This window comes from Colossoma macropomum, unplaced genomic scaffold, assembly GCF_904425465.1.
Source record: "Colossoma macropomum unplaced genomic scaffold, Colossoma_macropomum, whole genome shotgun sequence".
Taxonomy (NCBI): Eukaryota; Metazoa; Chordata; class Actinopteri; order Characiformes; family Serrasalmidae; genus Colossoma; species Colossoma macropomum.
In genome coordinates, this window is record NW_023494795.1 from 3,348,747 (window position 1) to 3,372,504 (window position 23,758).

A 23,758-nucleotide genomic window follows, 5' to 3' on the forward strand; every position below is an offset into this window, starting at 1 on the left:
TCTGTAATAACTCTCTCTAGGACGAAGCAATCTGAACGAAACAATGTGCAATGAGCTCCTCAGTATATGGAGCTTCAAAGTCAGGTTGCCCCTGCGATGAGCGATGAGGGAGGCGCTGGACAGCCGTCGCCACGTTTAACCTCCGTTTGCAACTTCCAGGTGCAGACCCCCGTACCCCTTCATGTGTCTGTAAGAAAACAGAGGTCACTTCCAGCATCACATGTAATGCAATCGATTACACACACATCAAGGTATGTGGCACATTTTTTTGGTTCAGATTGCTTAATCCTAACGGGAGTTACAGCAGAATATTTGGGGCCTCTTTCAAGTGAATCTCCCTGTACTTTTCCTTGAGTATAGGTTTAGGCTGCTCTACACAGTTCTGAGATTAACTTGTGGAAAATCTCCTTGTTGCACTACAAACAGCAGTTTTTAGTGGCTCAATGATTTAATTAGGTTGCAAATGCTGAATGCAAACCATTTCAGAGTCTCGTGTCTCAGTCCACAAAATAATTGTTGCTGTTGCTAAAGACGAAATAGTCACTGTTCAGCTGGTGAACTGTTTCATGCTGGTTACAGAGAAACTGCTGCTTAAACCACCGAGTTGGTGCAAAAGAGGAAAAACTGAATCCACTTTAAACCTAAACTAAAAGCAAGAATCAAAGGAGGAAGAGAAAGGTGTGAAGAATCTACTGGGTTTTTTCAGTCGTTGTGCAAATGAGCGATACTGTGTGTGTGTGTGTGTGTGTGTGTGTGTGTGTGTGTGTGTGTGTGTGTGTGTGTGTGTGTGTGTGTGTGTGTGTGTGCACGTGTAGGTGTGTAGTAGCACTGTGACAGGACACTCCTCACTTCAGCCCTCCAAAAGCAATTTGCCAACTGGGAAGATAATGAGGAATAAAAAATTAAACAGTGAATTAATGGGAATAAAAGACACACTTTTTTGTGTATTGGGTTTCTTCGGATGAGAGAAAAGAACGTGAATAATGTACTCCCCTCGTAAATTAATGCTGAGGTAATCGCTCGGCGCTGATACCACCGCTGCCAGGCAGAAGCTTGAAGAGAATGGTTTATTCTCACTCTGAAAGCTGCGAGTACCACAGTCACAGTGTGTCTTTTTTACCATATTTAAACATATGGGCATTTGATCTTCATTTAAACAAGGCAGGAGGTAATATAACTAAAAATATAACAAAACTGAAAACAATCATTTTTGAGGAAAAAGGTAGGACATGTCCATATTTATTACTACTTAAAATGCCTACTGTTAGGCCCAATTCCATTCCACGTGCGTTCACGTCTAGGGGTAGGGTGTCCCGATTCTTGTTGAGATAGAGGGGTAGGGAGAAGTGTTAGGGCTACATGATCCTCCAAACAGAGATTTTTCAGAGACTCCAAAATGAGAAAAAAAGAAAAACCGGCAAGACGGCTGAACAAGAGACCAAAGAAACCCACAAATGTGAGAATTTTCTCAGTTAAAAAATTACAATAACTATAGTATTATCTTAGTTTAATGTCATTTCAGTGTATTATGGTCGTTTTCTTCATAACAAACATAAAAAATCACTAATACCATGCTAATGTCTCGGTAGCTAGCTAGCTAACTTTCCCGTTCCACCTTAAATAGTCCAGCAGTTCTGATGCCTGAAGCACCAGAATGTAACTGCTGCACCATTTAAGGTGGAACGGGAAAATTCGAACAAGAATCTGGTGAATATCTGACTTCAGCTTCATATCACTGAAGAATTAGGGGTGGGTGATAATAAATAATTGCCCCCCTCTTTGAAGATCATATGATGGCCTAAATGTAACTAAAGCCCAGCAGTGAGGAGCTGAACTTTACCCTCCTCTGCTGTCACTGCAGACTGGCAGGGTCGCCTACAGAGCAGCGCAGGTAGCTGTTAATGAAGTGATGTTTTTTTATTTTTTATTTGAGGGTCCCATTTCGTAGGGCAAGACTTCAACCACTAACTCAGTTCTAAGGGGTTAGGGTGACACTCGAAAACAAGGGGTAGGGGAAAAGAAGGGATTGGGCCCTAGAATCAGGTGCACCACATCAGCTGTCAATGAATAGAACATCATTAGAGAGGATTTCAGAGGAGTCTTTCTAATTTAAACCTCAGACATTTAGGTTGGTTTGCTCTTGATTGTTGAAGTGAGTGGTTTCCCATGCCGAGATCCAGAGAGCTTTCTCAGGCCTTAACCCTTGTGTGGTGTTGATGTGTTTGTTACTCAGAGATCTGGTGGATTCACCACATTATTGTTTATCTAAATCAATACAGCCATAACAGTTTATGTAAAAATACCAGATGTTTAAAATATCACATGTCCAGCGTAGGGTTCTCCTGTAGCAGCTGTAGCCAGTCAGCAGCCTGTCCATGTTGTCCACACACACACACACACACACATACATATACCGATCAGCCTTGTTTCTCTTGCTTTTTAAGCTTGCGAAAAAGGAGAAAACAAGACACAGCTCTCCAGTTCACATGCAAAACAATTCGCATATGATAGAAGTACAATCAGAATAGTGAGTACAGAGCATCCTTCTGAAGTCACGGCTAACAGGAATGATGTGGGATTATATCACTGAGAGTTACAGATGAAATCCGCTGTACTTTTCCCGTCCCTACTTTAGCTAATGGACTGTATACAAACTGTACTATAGAAATGTCATCATCATCATCATCATCATCAATAACCACTTAGTCCAGATAGGGTCGCAGTAGCAGTTGGGAGAGCAGAGATTCCCAGATGACTCTGCCCCCCACAGCTTCCTCCAGCTCATTCCTGGGGACCCCAAGTTGCTGAGATATAATCCCTCCAGCGGGTCCAGGATGACCCCGGGGTCTCGGCCCAGTAGGCTGTGCCTTGTAAACCCCCACCGAGAGGCATCCAGGGGGCATCCTGATCTGATGCCCCAACCACCTCAACTGGCTCCTCTCAATGCGGAGGAGTAGCGGCTCTACTCCAAGCTCCTCCCAGATGACTGAGCTCCTCACCCTGTCAGTAGGGTGCAGCCCACCACCCTGCAAAGAAAGCTCATTTCCGCCACTTGGATTCGTGATCTCATTCTTTCGGTCATTACCCACAGCTCATGACCACAGGCGAGGGTGGGGATGTAGACCGACCAATAAACAAAGAGCTTTGCCTCATGGCTCAGCTCCCTCTTCACCACTACAGTCCGGTACAAGTCAAGTCAAATTTATTTGTATAGCGCTTTTTACAACTGATGTTGTCACAAAGCAGCTTCACAGAAATCCATTAAAGACAAAGTTTTAACATGAAATGTAAATCCTCCAGGTGAGCAAGCCAGGAAAAACTCCCTCAGAGCTGAGGAAGAAACCTTGGGAGGAACCAAGGCTCACATGGGGGGACCCATCCTCCTCTGGTCAAACTACCTACAAAATTATTATACTCCTAATATTAATAGTAGTAGTAGTAATAGTAGTAGTAGTTAGGAGTCCATGAAAACTTCGGTGTAGAGTGGGAGTGTGCAGCTAGTCCAAGTCAAGTGGCGGCGACTGGGGCGTGGGCAACTGGTCTGAAGCGGATAGCAGGAGAGCTCCATAGACAATCATCCATCAGTGTCCGTCCGGCAGGTGGGCAGTCGTTTACTCGGTACAGTGACCGCATTACTGCTGCCGCCTGTCCCAGCCTGTCCCTCTTCCCACTCATGAACAAGACCCCGAGATACTTACACCCCTTCACCTGGGGCAGGTCCTGTCACCTTACCTGGAGTGGGCATGCCATCCTTTTCCAGGCTCCAAGTTCCAAGTGTCAGACATTTTCCCGCTGCCTGTCTGTCTTGCTAACATTCACTGAAATGCTGCTGTTTCAGTCGTTAATGTCATCCAGTCTTTTGACACATTTATGCTCTCTATGATTATTCTAGCAGCTGTGGTAATGTCTTCTACGATGAGAGAGACGTTGTTACCTGAGACATTTGGTAATTCAGTCCTGTCCCCAACAAACACAGTCTAGGCGATAGTGGGATAATAAAACCAGCCCATTTACCTAACATTTCTAGAATTTCTGTCACAAGAGGGCAACTCCAAAGTGCATGTACATATGTCTCCTTCTGCAAGCAGCATTTCCAGCGTTTATCACTCTTACTCAGGCCCATTCTACACAGCTTAAGAGGGGTGAGGTAATACATATGTAACATCTTGTACTGAGTAAATTTCCTCTTTGCTTCCCTTACATGTCGTCTGGCATTTCACTCAACTGTTTTTATTTACATTTTGCACAGCGTCCCAACTTTTTTGGAAATGGGGTTGTGCAATGTTGTCCATCCAGTGGAACCGTGAAGAGAAGCAGACAACCCAGAGAACAGTCATAAAAACACTACAGTGATGAGATTACTGGCCTGTTAAAAGCACTGTACTTAACAAATACTGAGCTGAATTGGGTAAAATTGATTTGGCAGCTATGTTAGGCTACACTGCATTACCTAACTAGTGTTCTTTCTTTCCAGGTCATACAAGCTGTGTTCTTTGGTGTGTGCGTCCTGACGGACCTCTCTAGCCTTTTGACGAAGGGCACGGCCAGCATGGAGCAGGAAAGACAGCTCCGGAAGCTGATCGGCTTGCGAGACTGGATGATGGCTGTGCTGGCCTTTCCTGTGGGAGTTGTAAGTATCCTGCATCCATTCATTCAACTCTGACTTACTTATTATTCTAAAATCATGCATTGTGCTTTGTGAAAAAATGGGGAAATGAGGGCCTCATTCACCAACCGCTCTTAAAGAACAACTACACCCTAAGACCTTTTTTTCATTAACAGCTGAAATGCACTCCTAACAATGTCATTTAAAGCAAGAGTATGGAGGGCGTGTCTTTATATTTTGGGTGAGATGAGGTTCTACTACTTGGTAGTAACATTAGTCATGTAGCTCTAGTGCAAAATTAATGAAGTATAATTTGGCATTTAACACCTTTTTTGTGGCTGACAATGTAATTTCACATTTTTTTGCATATTAAAGTTCACACTATGATACTTAGCCATCTCATCTCATACTCGGGGCTAAAATCTCATTTATTTATCTATCTCAGACTCACTAACTGCACATACGGAAATATGTACAACAGTACATACTATAGTTTTATCTCATTCAATAAGTTCTATTTCATAATTTATTACTGTACAACTGTACATTGGAAATATATGTTTATATATATATATATATATATATATATATATATATAAAATTCCAAAGGCTATGCACCTAAGATTTTTACTCACCTTGCACTAGTTTAAATGTGATGTGACAATAAACGTGATTTAATTTGATTTGATTTGATTTGACTTAGCCATGAAAGGTAAATTAGAAGTGACAGTTACTTGGGAGTCTTACCTAAGCAGTCTGTAGCCCCCTTAGCATGCTTAAATTAGGAAAGGAGTGCTTATAGTGGAGTGCTTGCCTCCAATCTCCAGCGGGGAAGAGATTGGAGGCAAATGAGTGAGTTATCCATGATTCTGTCCAACACATTGAAAAGAAAGTAAATGCTCATCACCAGTGATGTACTGTTAAGCTGTCAGCTGTCAGCTCTCTTGAGTTTCTAGAGCAAAATTGCAGTTAATTGGGATATTATGCATTTTTTGAAGATGGTATGTTAGTAGAGATTCATCCCTGCATGCTAAAATAAAGGAGAAGAAAAACTGAAAACTTGAATTAACGTGACAAATCAATCATATTATTGGACACCATGGCTAGAATAGCTTTCAGATACAGTGAGGACTGCAAGGGAGTTTACTTGAAGTGAATACCAGAACACAGATTCAGGTGGACCAAAGATTCATTTTCTGGCTGGACCTGGGTTTGAAAAACAGCTTTTACGCCTGACAAGTGTAGTGAACTCTCAATCCAAATGGCCTCAAAATGACCTCGGTCCAGTGGCCTCAAAAAATGCGACCAGTTGCATTGATAATGTTTTGGACCACTAACATTTACATACCTAATGAATATAGAGAAAGTTATGTTGACAGTTAGTTGTATGATACCACCATACATGCTATAGTTACTGGCCACAAGTTCCTTTGTAAACAAAGAAGAGTCCACTGTAATACTACAGTGAGTGCAGTACACTGACCAAGAATTGCCCTTTCGTTCCCATTTATACCACCGACATTGGGATGCATGAAACCACACAGATCAGCCGAGACAACTATTCAAATCTTATTTTAGGCCATCATTCAATAGCTAAAAAAAAAAGACTCTGTAAAGAGCACAGTGGACATTTTCAACCTGACCACACAGTTGTCTTTGATTCATGTCCTCCCAGATCTCTTTAAACTGTTATTCCAGTCGCTCAGTGAAGGCATAATTGCACTGAAGGGGGGATAATTGAAAAGGAAAAGAACTGAGTGTTTTTGCTCACATGTGAATAGATACCATGTGCCCTGGGGTCTATTTTTAGATCACCCAAAGCTTGAGTTGTGTAACACATATGTAAAATGGGGGGTTTTTGGGGGTGGGGCTGTAGATGAAAAAGTCCCACGCTGGTCATGAAAACAGACCTTTGCCGCATTCTTTCAGCCTGTACCGCTATATCTGGAGCTCGGCCTCAGCGCCGATTTGCATAAGGCGAGTAGGGACACCGGCGCATTGTCTTTAATGTACAGCGCCATTTGCTTTGCAAATGCCCAGCCGTCTATCTGCGCTGGATGGCATGACGCAGCACCAGAGCAGCTGTCATGAAGAAGTGTGTTTGAAGCGGAAGCTCTGCGTGTTTTTCTTGCTTTTATGCGCACTGTGTCCGTAATATCCATCAGATAATTGGATGGAAAATATTTGAATGGAAACTGCAGATGTCCTGCTTTGCTGTGCCTGATGTTTTGGTCTTAAGCTCGATGGAGATGGGGAAGATCTAAGATGATGGGTGATAGAGAGTTTGAGAGTCTTTTTTTCGGGAACATGCTGACTTAGGTTTGGAGTAGTGGTGAGGAATGAATTCTCTGGCCAAAGTCGGAGACGTTTTTGAAAGAGTATCAATTAGAAATGACGCTGATCTGATACCCAATATCGGTATCAAACTCATACCACAAGAAAATGATGGATGTTGTAGGAAAAAAGAGTAAATTCTGATTGAATATCTGATTATGTGACCTGTTTCTATAGCCTGATTTTGATTCTGATTTCTGTTACATGTTTTATCCATAGAAAGATATGAAATGTAATACGTGGACACCTGGTCATCACACCTAAATGAGCTTTTTGGACATCCTGTTTTAAACCATGAGCGTTAATGTGGAGTTGTCCCCACCCCTTTTTGTGGCTATAGCAGCCTCCACTCTTCTGATTAGGCTTTCCACATGAATTTAGAGTGTCCATTCAATCAGAAGAGCATTTATGAGGTCAGGGTCTGATATTGGATGAGAAGGCCCAGCTCACATTAGATTCTAGTTCATCCCAATGGTGTTCAGTGGGGCTCAGGTCAGGACTCTGTGCAGGTCACTGAAGTTCCGTCACACCATGTCTTTATGGGGCTCACTTTGTGTACAGGGACTCAGTCATGCAGGAACATGAAAGGGCCTTCTCCAAACTGTTGCCACAAAGTTGGAACTGTATAATTTTCTAAAATAGCCATAGCATTAATATTAGCCTTCACTGGAACTAGGGGCTGAGCCAAGTCCTGAGAAACAGCCCCAGCTCATTATCCCTCCTCCACCAAACTTTATTATTGGCACTGTGCATTCCAGTAGGTAGTGTTATCCTGGCATCCACCAAACCCAGATTCACCCATCAGACTGCCAGATAGCCAAGTGTGATTCCTCACTCCAGAGAACACATTTCCACTGTTCCAGCATACAGTGGCGGTGCTTTACACCACACCAACACTTGGCACTACACACAGTGATGTAATGCTTCTGTGGAGCTGCTCAGCCTTCGAAAACCATTTCATGAAGACACAGTTCTTGAGTGATGCAAAGTGATTTTCACAGCACTCAGCCATCCCGCTCTGTCAGTGTGCATGCTCTACTGCTTCATGGCTGAGCTGTGGTTGCTCTGCGATGCTTTGAATTTTCAATATTAGCACTTACAGTTGACTGGGGCAGATCTAGCAGGGCAAAAACTTCACAGACTGACTTGTGGCAAAGGTGGCGTCCAATGACGGTGCCACATTTAAAGCCACTGAGCTGTTCAGTACGACCCATTCTACTGCCAGTTTTTGTCTGTGGAGATCGGATGCCTATGAGCTTGATTTTATACACCTGTTAGCAGTAAGTGTGGCTAATCAGGAGGGGTGTCCACATACTTTTGGCCATATATAGTGTATATAAAGAATTAGTTTGCAGATGATGTCACAGCGAAGTGAAGCCACTTGGCTGCCATATTGCAATGTGCAACCTAACCGTTTTCTCCCACTTGACCCCTGGGCTAGTAGAGTTTTATTGACTCTTTGTGTATTTTTACTGGCCCAAGAGAAATAAGCCTGTTAATTTATTAATCATATATACACTGTAATGATTCGTCCAAACAACAAAGGAACACTTTGGTCATTGGAAGGTCATCTGAGTCTTAAGCTGAACTACACAGTGACATTGTTAGCTAGTTTGTGCACTCGTAGTTAAACGTCACTCGTGTTCTTGTGGTTAAAAGCAGAAAACACAAAAATAAGGCTTTGTGTTGAATCTCTTCACTGCAAGCTGCAAGTCTTGTTTCACTCGTTTAATATCATTTTTTAACGCCCCTTCTTTGTATTTACCTCGACAGTTGCCTTCTTCACCTCTCACTCACCATTCAAACACCTCAAAGGTGGGTCAGGAGTTATGACGCAGCTGTAGTTCTGAATCCTGATAGGCCAGATCATTTGGCACTAGCTGCAGAGGAGGCTTTTCCGCAGAACGCTGCTGCTGAGGACGCTACGAAGGGCGCGTTATACCTAGCAATGGTCTTTTAAATTAGCCACACTCACTGTCACTGGCCCGAACAGGCCAGCAACTGGCCAGTCAACTTGCCCAACATACTTTTTTACTGGCCCTGGACCATCAGGCCATTGCTTATGTTGAATGCTGCATGTTGGTACTCCCTCTCTGCTTTGTAAAATGAATGCTTGTCTATAGACATAATATCAAAACATAACAAAAAAATGCAGATATGACAAAATGCTGAGCTTTACTGCATTTGGCTTTAACAATACCGAATTTATGGGCTGTAACAAGTGGAAACGCAAATTTTGTCAAATTCTTTTGACCATTAATGTGATTAATCATTAATTAACAATCCTAAAATCACAAATAGAATCCATGAAAATGTTGAAGTTAGCACTGCTTTTCATATAAAGAAGGCTTTAAGCTTTATTCAATGAAAAAATGCCTAACGTGACAGATATGACAGTAACGTAATGTAGTCTGCTTACTCATATTTACGAGCAGATATGTCCTGACTGGCACAGATTGGAGTTCATATGCGTAACCCTTGCGGCCTTTTGCGGATACCCTGGACACCCCTGACATAGGCTAACCGTTATCTAACAAACATATCTGTAGGTTATAGCTTAAGGCTACAGCCAACTAGAGTGTTATATATCAGCACTGGGTCATGTGGCCGAATATCCTAGCCATTTTATTGGAGAAATACCAACATATCCACTTCAGCAGGGGTCAGTCTTTGACTCCAGCACGTCTCAGTGTTAGGTTGGACCCTTGCCCAATGACTCTAAAAGCTGAAAGGCATGGATTTTGATCGTATATCTGGCTGTGTTTACATGCAAAGATTTTTGCCAATCCGATTGAATACAATCCGATTAAAGATTCAGACTGAGGTGTTTATATGAACACTCTATTCAACAATCTGATGGAAAATCTTCGTTTACATGCTCACTACAAGTAATCCGATGCAAAATGACACGCATGCGTGGAGTAGCGCTTAGAGTAAACATTACCATGACAGCGAAGATCACGTGAGGTCCAGTCCGTGTGAGATGAGTTTCCAGTTGGCGTGCTTGTGTTTTTAATTGCTTCAAAATGATGTCAGACTCAGAAAAACGTGCTTCACATGTGCTTATAAAGGAAGCGGCGAGAGGAAGACGTCGTGTTCCGAGACACATAAGCTGGACGTCCGTCCCACCGCCGTCTTTTAAAGATCAGAGCATAAACTTTGTCTCTTCTGCAGACCCGTTTCTGCTCCGCCATGTTGAACGGTATAAACTTTGACGCGGCGCACATGCGCAAAACGTACTTACACGTTCCGATTGGAATGTAATCAGATACGGGCGTTTACATGGCTATTATTCTTCTATTTAACGGATTACTTAGAGGTTTACCCACCTCGAACAAATCGGATAGAAATTGTATTCCGAATGGCCTCAATCGGACTAGACTATTCCGATTGAGCTATTAGTCAGATTATTATTGGCTTATTAGGCTGCATGTAAACGTGGCTACTGTGATATGTAGCTATTCAGAATTGTGTAAATTACATTTAGGATGGTTTAATCTCTGCTGTACCCCTTTATCCACAGCTCTGGCCATCAGTTAAAATAAATGAAAGTCTAGAAGTCAGCTCCATCGTGATTCAGTGTCAAATCCAGGAAGATCTGGAATTGTGCACCTAGGGCTGGGCGATTAATCGAAAAGTAATCGAAACCGACATTCAGAACCTCTAACCAATGTAATCTTGCCCATGTTGGTTATTTAGATATTTAAGAATTCTGCTAATCCTTTCTCCACTCTGTGTGTTCATGTACTGTCCCCTTAAAACTTACTACTGCAGGTAAAAGTGGTCCAAATCTGATTTTCTCACCAAATCTGATTTTTTTGTTTGGCTGTTCAGATTATCTTTTAAATGTGATCTGTATGAGACATCAGTCTGAACAGATCAGCTCCTAAACTGACCCGCATGCTCAAAAGAACAGAACGTCACGCTGCTTCACGGCTCATCCAGAGGTAAACAATCACGACCGCCAACGAGCGCCAGTCGCTCCCGGAGGATCAGCTTCATCTTCACCAGCATCACAGGAGCCATCATGAAGCTTCACTGACTGACAGCTGGGCTCATCACCCAGAATGTGTTCGAGCCGTAAAAAGGGCGCGGTCACTTCTTTGGTTCGCGTCCTCGGATTCTTTAAACTCTGCTTTCAGACTTTTAACTGTTCTTTGACGCTGCAGCCTCGTTCTCCTGCGGCCGCGTTCAGACATTTCTTTAGAAATCTCTTCAAACACGGAGGGTTTTGGATGAGTCTCTTCTAATTTTTGTGCAGTAATATCACCCCAAATGTTTATGAGTCTCAGCAGCGCGAGATTATGACGAATGTCGAGTTGGATTGACGTAAAAGCTGCATGAATTCCGATCTGGCAGTTGAGTTGATTTACATTAAGATATGCAGAACATATTTACGGTACAAACCTTGTCAGTGAACTATGAGGGCAAAAAAACAAACAAAACAAAAACAAAATAATCGTTTAATAATCGTAGTCGTGGTGAAACATTCAATCAATCGTAATATTGATCTGAGGCCATATCGCCCAGCACTATGTGCACCACTAAGTAGAGCTTTCAGAACAACTGATTCGTGCTTTGAATGAAAAACCAAACCTATTCAAATATCAGTTGTTTATCTGCAGTTTAATCAACTTTTTAACTGAAAGCAGTTTTTGTTTAATAACCGGTAATCAGTTAATCATTAACATCCCTAGTATCAAGACGTTTCATGTGTAAGTATCCATGCAAAAGTTTTTATTTATGACTAATACATTATTTCGTATGGATGGGCATAGCTATTTGAACAATGGACACAACCATATCTTAGCATTTGCATAGCTTCAGGTATTCAAAAAAGGCATCTGCAGTCTAAAATGCAGGCCGTCTGATTTTACAAGTGATTTCAAAGAATGTTTTTGAAACATTAATGAGGCTTTCAGATTTTGGTTTATAGATCTATAAGTACTTTAAACAGTAAAATAAAGCAAAATAAAGTAGGTCATGAGAAAAAATGAAACTGAATAAATACAAGCTGAGATTTTGTATAAGTTATGTTGTTGGTTATGTATTTCGTCCTGTAGATTTCGGTCATGGTACAACTTAAATTAAGGGCTTCAATTAAAAATAGCTTATTTTAAAGCCTAATACTTTCTTAAAACAAGAACAAAAATTAATGCATATTGATCTGATTCGATACTCAAGGTTTTGGTATTGGTATCGTCTCAGAAAAGAAAAAATAGTATCGTGCCATCTGTAGGATCAATCATTAGCACATTGATAATAAATTTGTGGAAAGTTCTAGGGCAGCCAGAGTGATGCTCTGGTTAAGGCACAGCCAACATAGGATTCCACACTTCTTCTTTGGGTCATAACAAAAATCCCACCACCACACAGGTACATTACCTGCGACAACTTACGTGTCACTTGGCACTGCCCCTCAGCCTGAGGCTCAGCTTACCTCTGTACAATAGGTATCATTAGCCCTGTTGCCAATGTGGGGACACAAGCTGTATGTTAATAGGTTTATGGGTAATTGTAGCCTTGGTAGCTTCTGTTACTGTGGCACCATTTAGGTATATGACTCTTCCACACTTTTGCAGAATGTGGCAGATATTTTTAATGGTCAGGAGTATTCAGTTCTGGTCCTGAAGGGCCAGCGTCCGGCACAGTTTGGTGATTCTCCTGCTGAAACACGCCAAGTCTGTGAAAGATTCCTTGTAGCAATTCTATAGAAGAACCAGTTTAGCTTTCAGTTAATGGATTTAGAAAAAATTAATGATTGAAAGTTTTACAGAATCCAAATCTGGTTCTTTTATGAAATTGCTTCAAATAACCTCTTTTGGCAAGAAGGTTATTTGGAGCAATGTCATAAAATATAGTAGTATTCTTGCGTTTCGTGTGACGTCACACTGTATAGTCGCCACCATTTTGAGGACCAAATCAGGGAGTGACCGCGCTACACAATGCCTTCAATGATTCACCAGTTTTCACTCCAGGCTTGGAGCCGCTGCACTGTATAGTTTAGTGTTTCTCTCTGCTGTTCACACCTCGTTCAGCTCAAGAAGTGATTAATTAGCTAATAAGATCAGGTATTTTAACCAGGAAACCACAGTTATGCAGTGCAGGGGTTTCAGGACTGGAGCTGAATTCTGAACTAACTGCACTAGTAAACTTACAGAATCACGTCTGTCGAAACACGACATCGTTTTACGACCCACGACATTCAGTCTGATATTTAACACTTATGATTCTCCATTCAAACCTGATTTAAATCTCCAGAAACACAGAGTAAAGTTATACCGGCTGTCTGCAGCTCCGTTAGGGGGACGCCTGTTTATCTCTCGGCTGGTAGCATCAGCTAAAGTTATCTAAAGTCCAGCATTGTTCAGATCTGTGTTAATTAGCTGATGTCGTTACCCTCCTATGATCACAGAGTGTTTTCTCCTCTTTATGCAACACCATGGGGTCCTTTACCCACCCTGACGTGAAGAGCCGGTGGGCTTCTGTGCTTTTAAATGCTTTGAGAGACTCTTCGGAATAGGGGGAGGGGCTGAGTATGAGATCAATATAAACGTCAGGAAAACACAAATTTGGTAGCTTTTCTGCCAGTTTAAGTGGAACCAGGAGTTCAGGGGAAACTGTATAAGGATCACAGCCTGTTTTATCGACTTTGTCGAGGAAACGTTTTTTCTCTTCCAAAGTCAGGAGAGTGATTTTATCCATCTTTCACCTCTAGTTACGTTCGTGTGGAGCACGACAGAAAAATCATGTGACTGAAACCATAGGATAGGCATGGGCATACTAGTATACTAAACCTGACAATTAACATATTAGCATCAGATTTGTTTGAGCGTGGAAACCGTCAAACTGTGAGGGACAGTTCTGCTCCCTCCAGAACCAAACTCAATACTTCTGCTAGGTTCTTTTTTGACACTGTTGTATGGAAAAGGTAGCAGGTCTGTTTGGCCCAAACTTTTTAGCAGCATAGATCAAATTGCAGCCCAAAATAGTTTGTATGAACCAAAGGGGCGATCTGCGATCTGGGGGAGGGGAGGGTTAGTATCACCGCAACATACATGACTAGCCATATTTTACCATTTGTTTTCAAATCGGGAAGAAATTGCATGACTTCAATCAATTTTGCACATTAGCATCCACAGTTATGATGAATATACACCGATCAGGCATAACATTATTGTCTGTAACTGTAGAACTACAAAGTGCACCTATATAGTAAGTGGAGCTGATAAAATGGACAATGAGCGTAGAAACAAGGAGGTGGTCATAATGTTATGCCTGCTCATTGTAAATTTTATGCAGCTGTCATCATATTTTATGTTGAATATTGTTTTTTTTATCTTAGTATTGTTTTCATTCTGCCCTGCGATGGACTGGCAACCTGTCCAGGGTGTATCCTGCCTTCCGCCCAATGACAGCTGGGATAGGCTCCAGCACCCCACCGCGACCCAGAAGGATAAGCGGTTTAGATGATGGATGGATGGATGGATGGATGTTTTCATTCTAGTCTTATAAATAAAAAGCCCAAATAAAAAGTTTGTGAATATTATCATTTTTATCATTTTTTGCCATCTTCCTTATGCTAGCTATCAGCAGAAAGCAGCCACTTCCAACCCACATTCATGTATGAGGCCATGTCAAGAATATATTGAAAATAATAATTAAATAAAAAAAATGTTAATATAGTGTTTATTTATTTGTGTAGTTCAGCAGTTAGGCTTCTAACTCCCCTTCTTCTGGTATCAGTCCATGACCATGATTGGGAAACTCCGGCTTAAACAATGATAGCATGTCAGACATCGCTGTAAAGCAGGTAAGAGGGTAAGAGTATAGATTTATTCATGTTATGACACAAATATGAATTTAAAGTTTTTTTTTATTATTTTTGGAAAGGGATCTAATTAATACAGTGGCCACAGAGCGTATTCTGTAGCAGGTTTCGAAAGCGGTCATGGAGGTCATTTCACCCAGAAGCTGCAGATGGCTTTGGCTTGGTTGGGTAAGCAAGGAGGCCTCATTGCCCTCAGTGTGGTTTTATGCAAAGAGGCCTGATGACATGAATAACGTGTTGAGACTGAGGGTGCGGAATGGGCAAAATCCAAATAAACCACCTGTCTGGCAGTGAGCTCATTTGACTGACCCACTCTGAAGCTCCAGAGGCCGCCTGGCTGGCCATCCGTTCTCGAGGTGCTCGAGGAAACCACTCACTCCACATCAATGGCCCTCATTCACCTCTCCCATCCCTCCAATGCGGCAGCCCTGTTTATTTGCCCACGGTGGTCATCACCAGACCCTTACTGGAAACAGGGATCTTGTAGGATCGTCTCGAACAACCAATCCAAACATGGTTCTGTCACATCCCTAAACGAGGCCCATTAATGCAAAAGAAGGGGTTTCGAGTAGTTCAGGAGCGGTTAAGGCTGCGCGGATCAAAGGGATTACAGAGGGGAAAGCTGGAATTCCTTACTTGCGAAGCAGCTTCTCGGCAAGAGACGGGGACTTCAAACACCCCCTCTGCCTTCTCTGAGGCCTGTGTGCTCGACAGTAATGTGCTTGTTTTTGCGGTGCGTTTGATCTCACCGTAAGCTCACCACTGTTCTTCTTACAGAAGGCATCCATAGCTCCAAGAAAGTGCCGGATAAGAGCGGCATGGCGAGAGTCAGCTCTCAGGGATTAATTATGGTATGCTGATATGAAAACACAAGCTGCAGAAATGTCGGTCTGCTTTGCTCATGACTGGCTTTCAGGCTCGTCATAGTTTTGCATGGAGCACTTGTTTTTTTGTTGGGATGGAGCCGAGTGGGTTGGGGGGGTGTATTAGGCAGGTCAGTGCTTGACATTTCGCAGGTCAGTGCTTGACAGGAAGAAAACCTTGTATCTCCATTTTTGTCGTTTTCCAGTTTTTGACATAATTTGAAAATGCCTGTTGTCCTTTACACTGTGTGTGAATTTCATGATGAATAGACCAAAAGAAACGGTCCAAAACAACTTGGAAAGACATCTGGTTCCATTGACTTACATTAAAAGTAAAGTATTTTTTCCTTTTCCTGTAAAGTTACCAGGTTAGGTTTTCTTCAGGCAACAGGGATATGTTCTTTTTTCTTCAGTCATTTTGCGGAGCCAGACGTGACCTTGAAAGTGAAATCAAATTTGGGGACAACTTCTTAAACATTTTGGCACTGGTGAAAGGGTCCATGGGGGTCCTGACCACTGAAGAACAGGGTAAAAGGGGGCTAACAAAGTATCAGAGAAACAGATGGACTACAGTCTGTAACTGTAGAACTACAAAGTGCACCTATATAGTAAGTGGAGCTGATAAAATGGACAATGAGTGTAGAAACAAGGAGGTGGTCATAATGTTATGCCTGATCGGTCTATGTATGCCTGTTATACCATGCTATAAGTTATAGTACACTACAGTATAATGCACCATGGAACCGCCCCTCAAATTTCCATGTATTTTATTAATTTACAATACCTGAAGTCATAAACCTGGATTGCGTATGGTGAGACGAGAACAAAAAATAAATACATTTTCTAATAAATGCCTTTCTTTTGCAGTTTGTGGTGACCATGTTCTGGACCTTATATCTGTATGACAGAGACCTTGTGTATCCAAGACTCTTGGACAACTTTATACCTCAATGGCTGAACCATGGAATGGTGAGTGCTTAATCCATTTTGGATTAATACTACATTAATACAGTAATACATTAATACAGTAAAGACTCAAGTATTTTTAACCGAAAATCCCAAATTTATCATTACTTGAGACCATTGTTAGGTTTAGGTGGTATAACGCTAATAACATATACTGCATTATTTAAAAATACTCACAGTATTTCAAAATGACGTCAAATTTCTGTTCCACGTCTAAACAGCCAAAAAAACACATTCCATCCATTAATATTTTGGACCGGCTCACTGATTGGTGATGTGGGAGAGATGTGGGATAGGTGGCGCTGATAGAAAGAAGGGAAAAATCAGAGCCAGGAAAAAAAACAGAAAAACTAAGCATGAAAGTGGCTCTATGATGGCTAAGAGCTACACACACCTCAGAGCAGGTTTCGATTTCAGCTTTCAATCTATGAGAGTCACTCAACTATATGCTCCACGACGTCCTCTTAAAGGGTGTCACTTCAGCATCAGTTAGCATCAAGCCTGTGATGTGGATGGGACCAGTCCTATAACGGTTTCGGGTCCGATGTTGACGTCACTTCACTCAATGGATATCGGATAGACAGGGACGATCCACTTACCGATCCATATTCCAGTCTGTAGCTTGGGCTGGACCATGAATCCGCTGTAACGTAACATTACATAACATACACATCACCAATCCAGATTCCAATCCACATCTTACCATGAACCAGCAGCAACTTCAGTCTGTTAACTGAGTGAGCAGATAACATCAGCTGTTGGTTTGACCACTATGTTGTTTGTTTGGAGATATTTTAGTCTGGAAACGATGAAAAGCAAGATAGCTACCTGTAATGTATGTAAAGCCAGCATGCTGAGCGGTGGAAGTGCGGCTACATCGTACAATACAACCCATTTAATCGCATGCAGAGGTTTCACGTGAAAGAGTACCAGCAGTTCATGCTTGCTATCAGATGGGAAGATGCCACCCAGCAGCGAATCTCACTGATGCTTTCGAGAAACATGATAAACATCCAGCACACAACCCAAAGGCTAAAGGAATCACAGAGAAGTTGCTCAACTTCATCGTACTCGATGACCAACCGCTATCTGCAGTGGAAAATGTCGGAATTGGCAGCCTGTTGGAGAACTTAGATCCCAGGGATAATCTGACATCCAGAAAATACCTTTCAGGGATTCAGAGACCGCTGTACAATCAGGTGTCATCACCGTTAGCGGAGCAGCCAGATAGATGTTAAAGCCATGAGCTTCACAACTGATGTTTGGATCTCAGATGTGAGTCCAGTGTCTCTCCTTAGGTCTCACTGTACACTGGGTGAACTCAGAAACATACACACTACAGACAGGTGAAAAAGTACAGGGGTCACACACCAGCAGGTCAGCCGCAGCCTCCATTACAGACATGCTCAGTGATTGAAGATTAAACACCTTAAATACAGCCTTAAACACAATACCAACAACAATAACAATAATATTAAAATAAAAAGAGCTCTTGTATCGGAATCAGATCGGAAACGATAAAACGTGGATCGGCCCATCAGATCTTATTACCTTAGCTTAAACGCTACAGTTCAAAACACTATGGAACAGGTTTGATTTTGGCTTTCTGTCACTCCAACACTACTCGATTAACTTCTGCTCTCAGACTTTAGTTTTTATCATCTGTACTTGTTTCAGCAGGGCGCCAGTTGGTTAGAATCAAACTGTGGCGTGGTTAGGGTCCGCAGACGGCACAGAAGCAGCATACATTTTTTTGTTTATGACCCAAGCCATCCTAATAATACCGTATACCGCAGTAATATATGGAGATTGTTTAAAGGTATGGAACAAGAGGATATCACCCAACCCTATTTGATGCACGTGCAAGACGATAATCGATAGTTGCCTGATTTCATAAGAGTCCTGTCTTGTACTTTATAACCTGCTTTTCTAAGTGTGCTTATTTATGTCACTCCATTTTAATATAGATAAGCTATTTTACCGAACCATTAATTAAAAACAACTGCTTATTATCAAGATGAGTCATCTGGGTACAGTGCGTTCTATCAGATATCTCATTAATCTCATTATTCTGATGAGATTTTTTATTCTGATGAAAATCTCATCAGAATAAAAGGTCCCACTTTATATTAAGTGTCTCTAATAACTGTGTAGTTACACATGAATACCATATGCAACAACACTGTAACTACTGATGATTTAGTCAGTGTTACAGATGGATTGCAGAAGTACAGCCTATGTAATTACACATGTGTATCAACTTCAGTTTTGCCTCATGTAATTACAGTGTATCTTCTACACAGGAACTTTCCTGTAGTGCAGTGTTAAAGTTACACTTTGTAATAAGTGGACAGTTCCTGTGTAGTTGTTATGTAGGTACTGTGTAATAAAGGAGAGGTAATATAGACACTGCTTTGGGTTTAATGCAACACATTTAGTTAATGTCATAACAGTAACATGTTAAGATAAGGGGTCGTCTGATGTTCTGTCACATTACAGCTGAAACTGGTTACAGTATCACAGCACTAGCAATAAATGCTAGCTAAATGTTAGACAAACTGGCAGACACAGTGTAAGTAATGCCTTAGTGTACATTATTAGATATTCCTTTTACTGCTGGAAAAAAAAGTCTAAAAAATACTGTTCCAGTCTGATTACAAATGTACTTACATTTGTTATTAATCTTGTGTAATTACATGAGAGAGAATAGGCTGTTACAACTATTAAGATACACTTGTGTAATTACATGAAGCAAAACTGAAGTTGATACACGTGTAATTGCATAAGCTGTACGTCTGTAATCCATCTGTAACAGTGGCGAAATCATTAGTAGTTACATTGTTGTTGCATATGTTGTTCACATGTAACTACACAGTTATTAGAGACACAGTATAAAGTGGGACCGAATAAAAAATTGCCCTGAACCAGAAATGTGATGTATTGTATCTGGACTTTCATCTACATTCCCCAGCATTTGGAAAATGTCATCAGTGCACCAGAGTAGAGACAGCATGCCTAACAACACCTGTTAATTAAACTTCTCTTAAATTTCTAACCCAAACCTTTTTTTTTGCAATTGTGCCACTCTTTGCCAGATTGTTCCAGCAAACACACAACGTAGTCTACTTTCTTACAACATTGCTACAACGTGCTTTTTACATTGTCTGAACAAGGTTGTCACAACCTCATTTAAGCAATAGAACATGAGAGGGAGTGTGTTATCACACAATAACAACCCAGCTGTGAATTGGTCACCATAGATCATCACAGCCGTGATGTTATTGGCGATAACACACTCCTCGAGTGTTCTATTGCTTTTATACAACAGTTAAATAAATAAAGTAATAAATTAATAAACTGGGCCGTGAACGCGGCGTTTAATATGTTTTAATGTTCGCAGTTCCTTCACCAAATTATAGTTCCTTAACGAGCAGCTTGTTGCTACGTCAGAGTAACGAGCTCCGCCCACTCGCTGCACAGCCGGCAGTTCGTTCTCCAGCTCCTTACACTAAATTCCCAAACTGTCATCACCACTGAGCAGCTTTTCAGTCGGCAACTGTGACAGAAGAACAGCTAAACAACCTGGAATCAGCCAGAAATGAACCCAATACCATTCGCCAAACGTGTAGTCTGATCTTCAGAGTCTGACCAAATCAGACTGAGCTGTAAAACTGCCACAATATCAAGTTCAGCTCAGTTTTGTCAGTTTTTTCCAGATCAGTATTAATGTTGTTTTGTTCCAGCCAGTCTGTAAAGCATCTTATGGTGTTGGGTTCATTTCTGGCTGATTCCAGGTTGTTCAGCTGTTCTTCTATCTCAGCTGCCGACTGAAAAGCTGCTCAGTGGTGATGACAGTTTGGGAATTTAGTGTCGTCTCATCTTCAGAGTCTGACCAAATCGGCTGTTGGTCAAATGTGATCTTAAAAGTATCCATTTTCTGTTTGTGGCAAAGTAAGAAGTAAAAACGTCCAAATGGCTCCAACAGCTGTCAAAGCCGTCTCAGCGGAGTGATACAGTGTTTGTGAAAAAAAAATGCTGTTATGGCGAAACAACAGCACGGTTAGAGCGCTTCTCAACTGCTTGCGTGGCCAGAACTGTTGTGTAATATTCAGTAACGTTGCCATGCGGTATTATGACTACCTGTTGGCAACTTAGCAAAATTCCATTCCAAAAGAGCACCATGCACAATATAATGGAACCTATGGGGATTCTATGACGTTGTGAGAAGGTACTGACAACATTGCCACCACATTTTCACAACGTTGTCAGATAATGTTGTTACAACGTTCCGAGGAATTACATTTCAACGTTGTGACAAGGTCACCGTGTGAGCAGGGGTGCTGATGCTTTCTAGCACCTTATAAAACCATTCCAATAGAGCCCTTACTATGAAATTACCCTCAAGAAGAAAGACTAATGATATTTTTCGAGGTCACAGAGTTCTGCAGTATAGATCCTCCTTCACTGTCTGCCTTGGACAAAAGTGAAAGCATACATTGTTCATTTTAATCTCTAGTACTATATTGACGTCAATTATTGCGTGTAATCAAGAATGAGACATAAAGGAACCATTGATTTCAGGTGGAATACAAAACAAAAGCTTGCAACAGCCTTGACCGGCTTTATTTTTATGACAGGTCAGTCTAATGAATGATGGTCGTGATCAGTATCATGCATGTCTGTGGCACTCCTGTAGTTCCTGCTACAAAGAGCATGACACTTTCGTAATCCCTACAGGCTTTAGTGATTTTAACACAATCAAGCAAACCAGTCTGAACCACATAGAGAAAGGAATGTAAAGTAAAACAGTTCTGTCCCACCACATTATTATGATAGGCAGAGTCAAGTCAGGGCATTTAATGATATACACCCATCAGGCATAACATAATGACCACCTCCTTGTTTCTACGCTCATTGTCCATTTTATCAGCTCCACTTACTGTATAGGTGCACTTTGTAGTTCTACAGTTACAGACTGTAGTCCATCTGTTTCTCTGATACTTTGTTAGCCTGTTCTTCAGTGGTCAGGACCCCCATGGACCCTCACAGAGCAGGTACTATTTGGGTGGTGGATCATTCTCAGCACTGCAGTAACACTGACGTGGTGGTGGTGTGTTAGTGTGTGTTGAGCTGGTATGAGTGGATCAGACACAGCAGTGCTGCTGGAGTTTTTAAACACTGTGTCCACTCACTGTCCACTCTATTAGACACTCCTACCTTGTTAGTCCACCTTGTAGATGTAAAGTCAGAGACGATAGCTCATCTGCTGCTGCACAGTTTGTGTTGGTCATCCTCCAGTCCTTCATCAGTGGTCACAGGACACTGCCCACAGGACGCTGTTGGCTGGATATTTTTGGTTGGTGGACTATTCTCAGTCCAGCAGTGACACTGAGGTGTTTAAACACTCCAGCAGCACTGCTGTGTCTGATCCACTCAGACCAGCGCAACACACACTAACACACCACCACCACGTCAGCGTTACTGCAGTGCTGAGAATGATCCACCACCCAAATATTACCTGCTCTGTGAGGGTCCATGGGGGTCCTGACCACTGAAGAACAGGCTAACAAAGTATCAGAGAAACAGATGGACTACAGTCTGTAACTGTAGAACTACAAAGTGCACCTATATAGTAAGTGGAGCTGATAAAATGGACAATGAGCGTAGAAACAAGGAGGTGGTCATAACGTTATGCCTGATCAGTCGCTTATTTCTGTAGTCCAGTAGCTGCAAGAGCTGCTTTGAGATCTTTGGAAAAAAGCGAAAGCTTGGATTGAAACAATCTCTGGAAACATTTTATTCTTGGTTAAGACAAGCTTTGCGGTGTACAGTACAGTATTAGTCACATATAAAACTGTTTCTAGGGAAGCATGTTTCTGTTGTTTAATCAACAATAAAAAGGCCAAAATCTATTGTTAACAAAAAGATGTATTTATAAAATCATATAAAGTACTCTGACTGAGGCAGCCTTTGGAGTTTTGGTTACCCGTGTCGTGAAAACACAAGGCACATACGGCCCACATTAGATAATGCTTGGTGGATTACAGCCATGTGTTTGAAAAGTAGGTCTCATTTCCCAGAGGCTGTTACCTCAGATTTATATCTGCAGCATTTGCAAGCAGGGTTTTTGTTGGGAGCATTTTGCATATGCGTTGCTATGGTCAATTCAACACTGACTTATGTGTATCAGACAAATTGCTGGGTGCACTAAACAAGATGTGCAACTGTATAAATCAAGGCATTTCCTAGCGTTGTAATACAAATGGATTGGTCCACTAACTGCCTGTGGATGAGGGAAGACGGAAAGGAACGTATCAGGGTCTAAACTGGAGTAGGTTGCTAAGGGCAAACCCAGCGGAGGCAAGCAAAGCATCTTACAGCTGAGAACAATTCATGATATGTGAAGTTTCCAGCTTGGCCAGCATGACTGCGCGACGCCGGCGGGAGGGCTACTCCATCGTAAATATTTTGCTGCATTCCATGGTACCGCGTTTGTTTGTTTATCTGCGCTTCCACGGCAACCGTTCTCTGCTCCCCTCGCCTGCTCAGAGGAGGAAATAGTGACCAAGCCCTGTTACTGTTTGGCAGACGGCTGCGGCTACAATTAAACGCACCAGCTCTGGAATTCTGTCTGCCTGTTGTTTTCTTATCAGATCGGGTTTATTGAAGTAAACTGCACAGCAGGGCGATTGCGAGCATTTTACACCTTGCCACTAAGGAGAGGAGCCCGGCTGAACTTTGCAGGAGGGCAAGGTGTTGATTGAACGCTGTTGTCATAACATACACGTACTGAGGAGGAACTGTAACACTGCCGAACAGCTCATACCTTTAAATAATCTTGTTTGAATATGCAGGGCAGATTTGCAAACACGTTTTTGAGCTTATGAAGAGGGTTTTGATGCACATGGGTGGAGGGGACATCACAGCGAAGGCTTTTCAAACTTTCCAGAACCTTCAAAATCTATGATCTACGAAGACATGTAAATATGCATGAATATTAATTAGGCTGGCGGAGTTACTTGAAAACTGTCACGGAAAGTGCGAGCTTGACATCAAGAGACATGCTAAGGTTGAAAAAAGAAAAAGCAGATATTATTCCGAGTATTGTTCTCCCAGGTGAGAAGGGATGGGACAGTTTTCTTCAACCGACCGTTTCAG

General features: G+C 41.9%; 1 protein-coding gene across 1 annotated transcript in view; it reads left to right on the plus strand.

The window, feature by feature from the left end:
• aig1 (androgen-induced 1 (H. sapiens)) overlaps positions 1-23,758 on the plus strand; it is a 68,773-nt gene that overhangs the window by 12,287 nt on the left and 32,728 nt on the right. The window contains exons 2-3 of the mRNA XM_036582632.1: positions 4,475-4,630; positions 16,502-16,603. Of these exons, the coding sequence (XP_036438525.1) occupies positions 4,475-4,630; positions 16,502-16,603 (258 nt within the window). The remainder of the gene's footprint in view (positions 1-4,474; positions 4,631-16,501; positions 16,604-23,758) is intronic.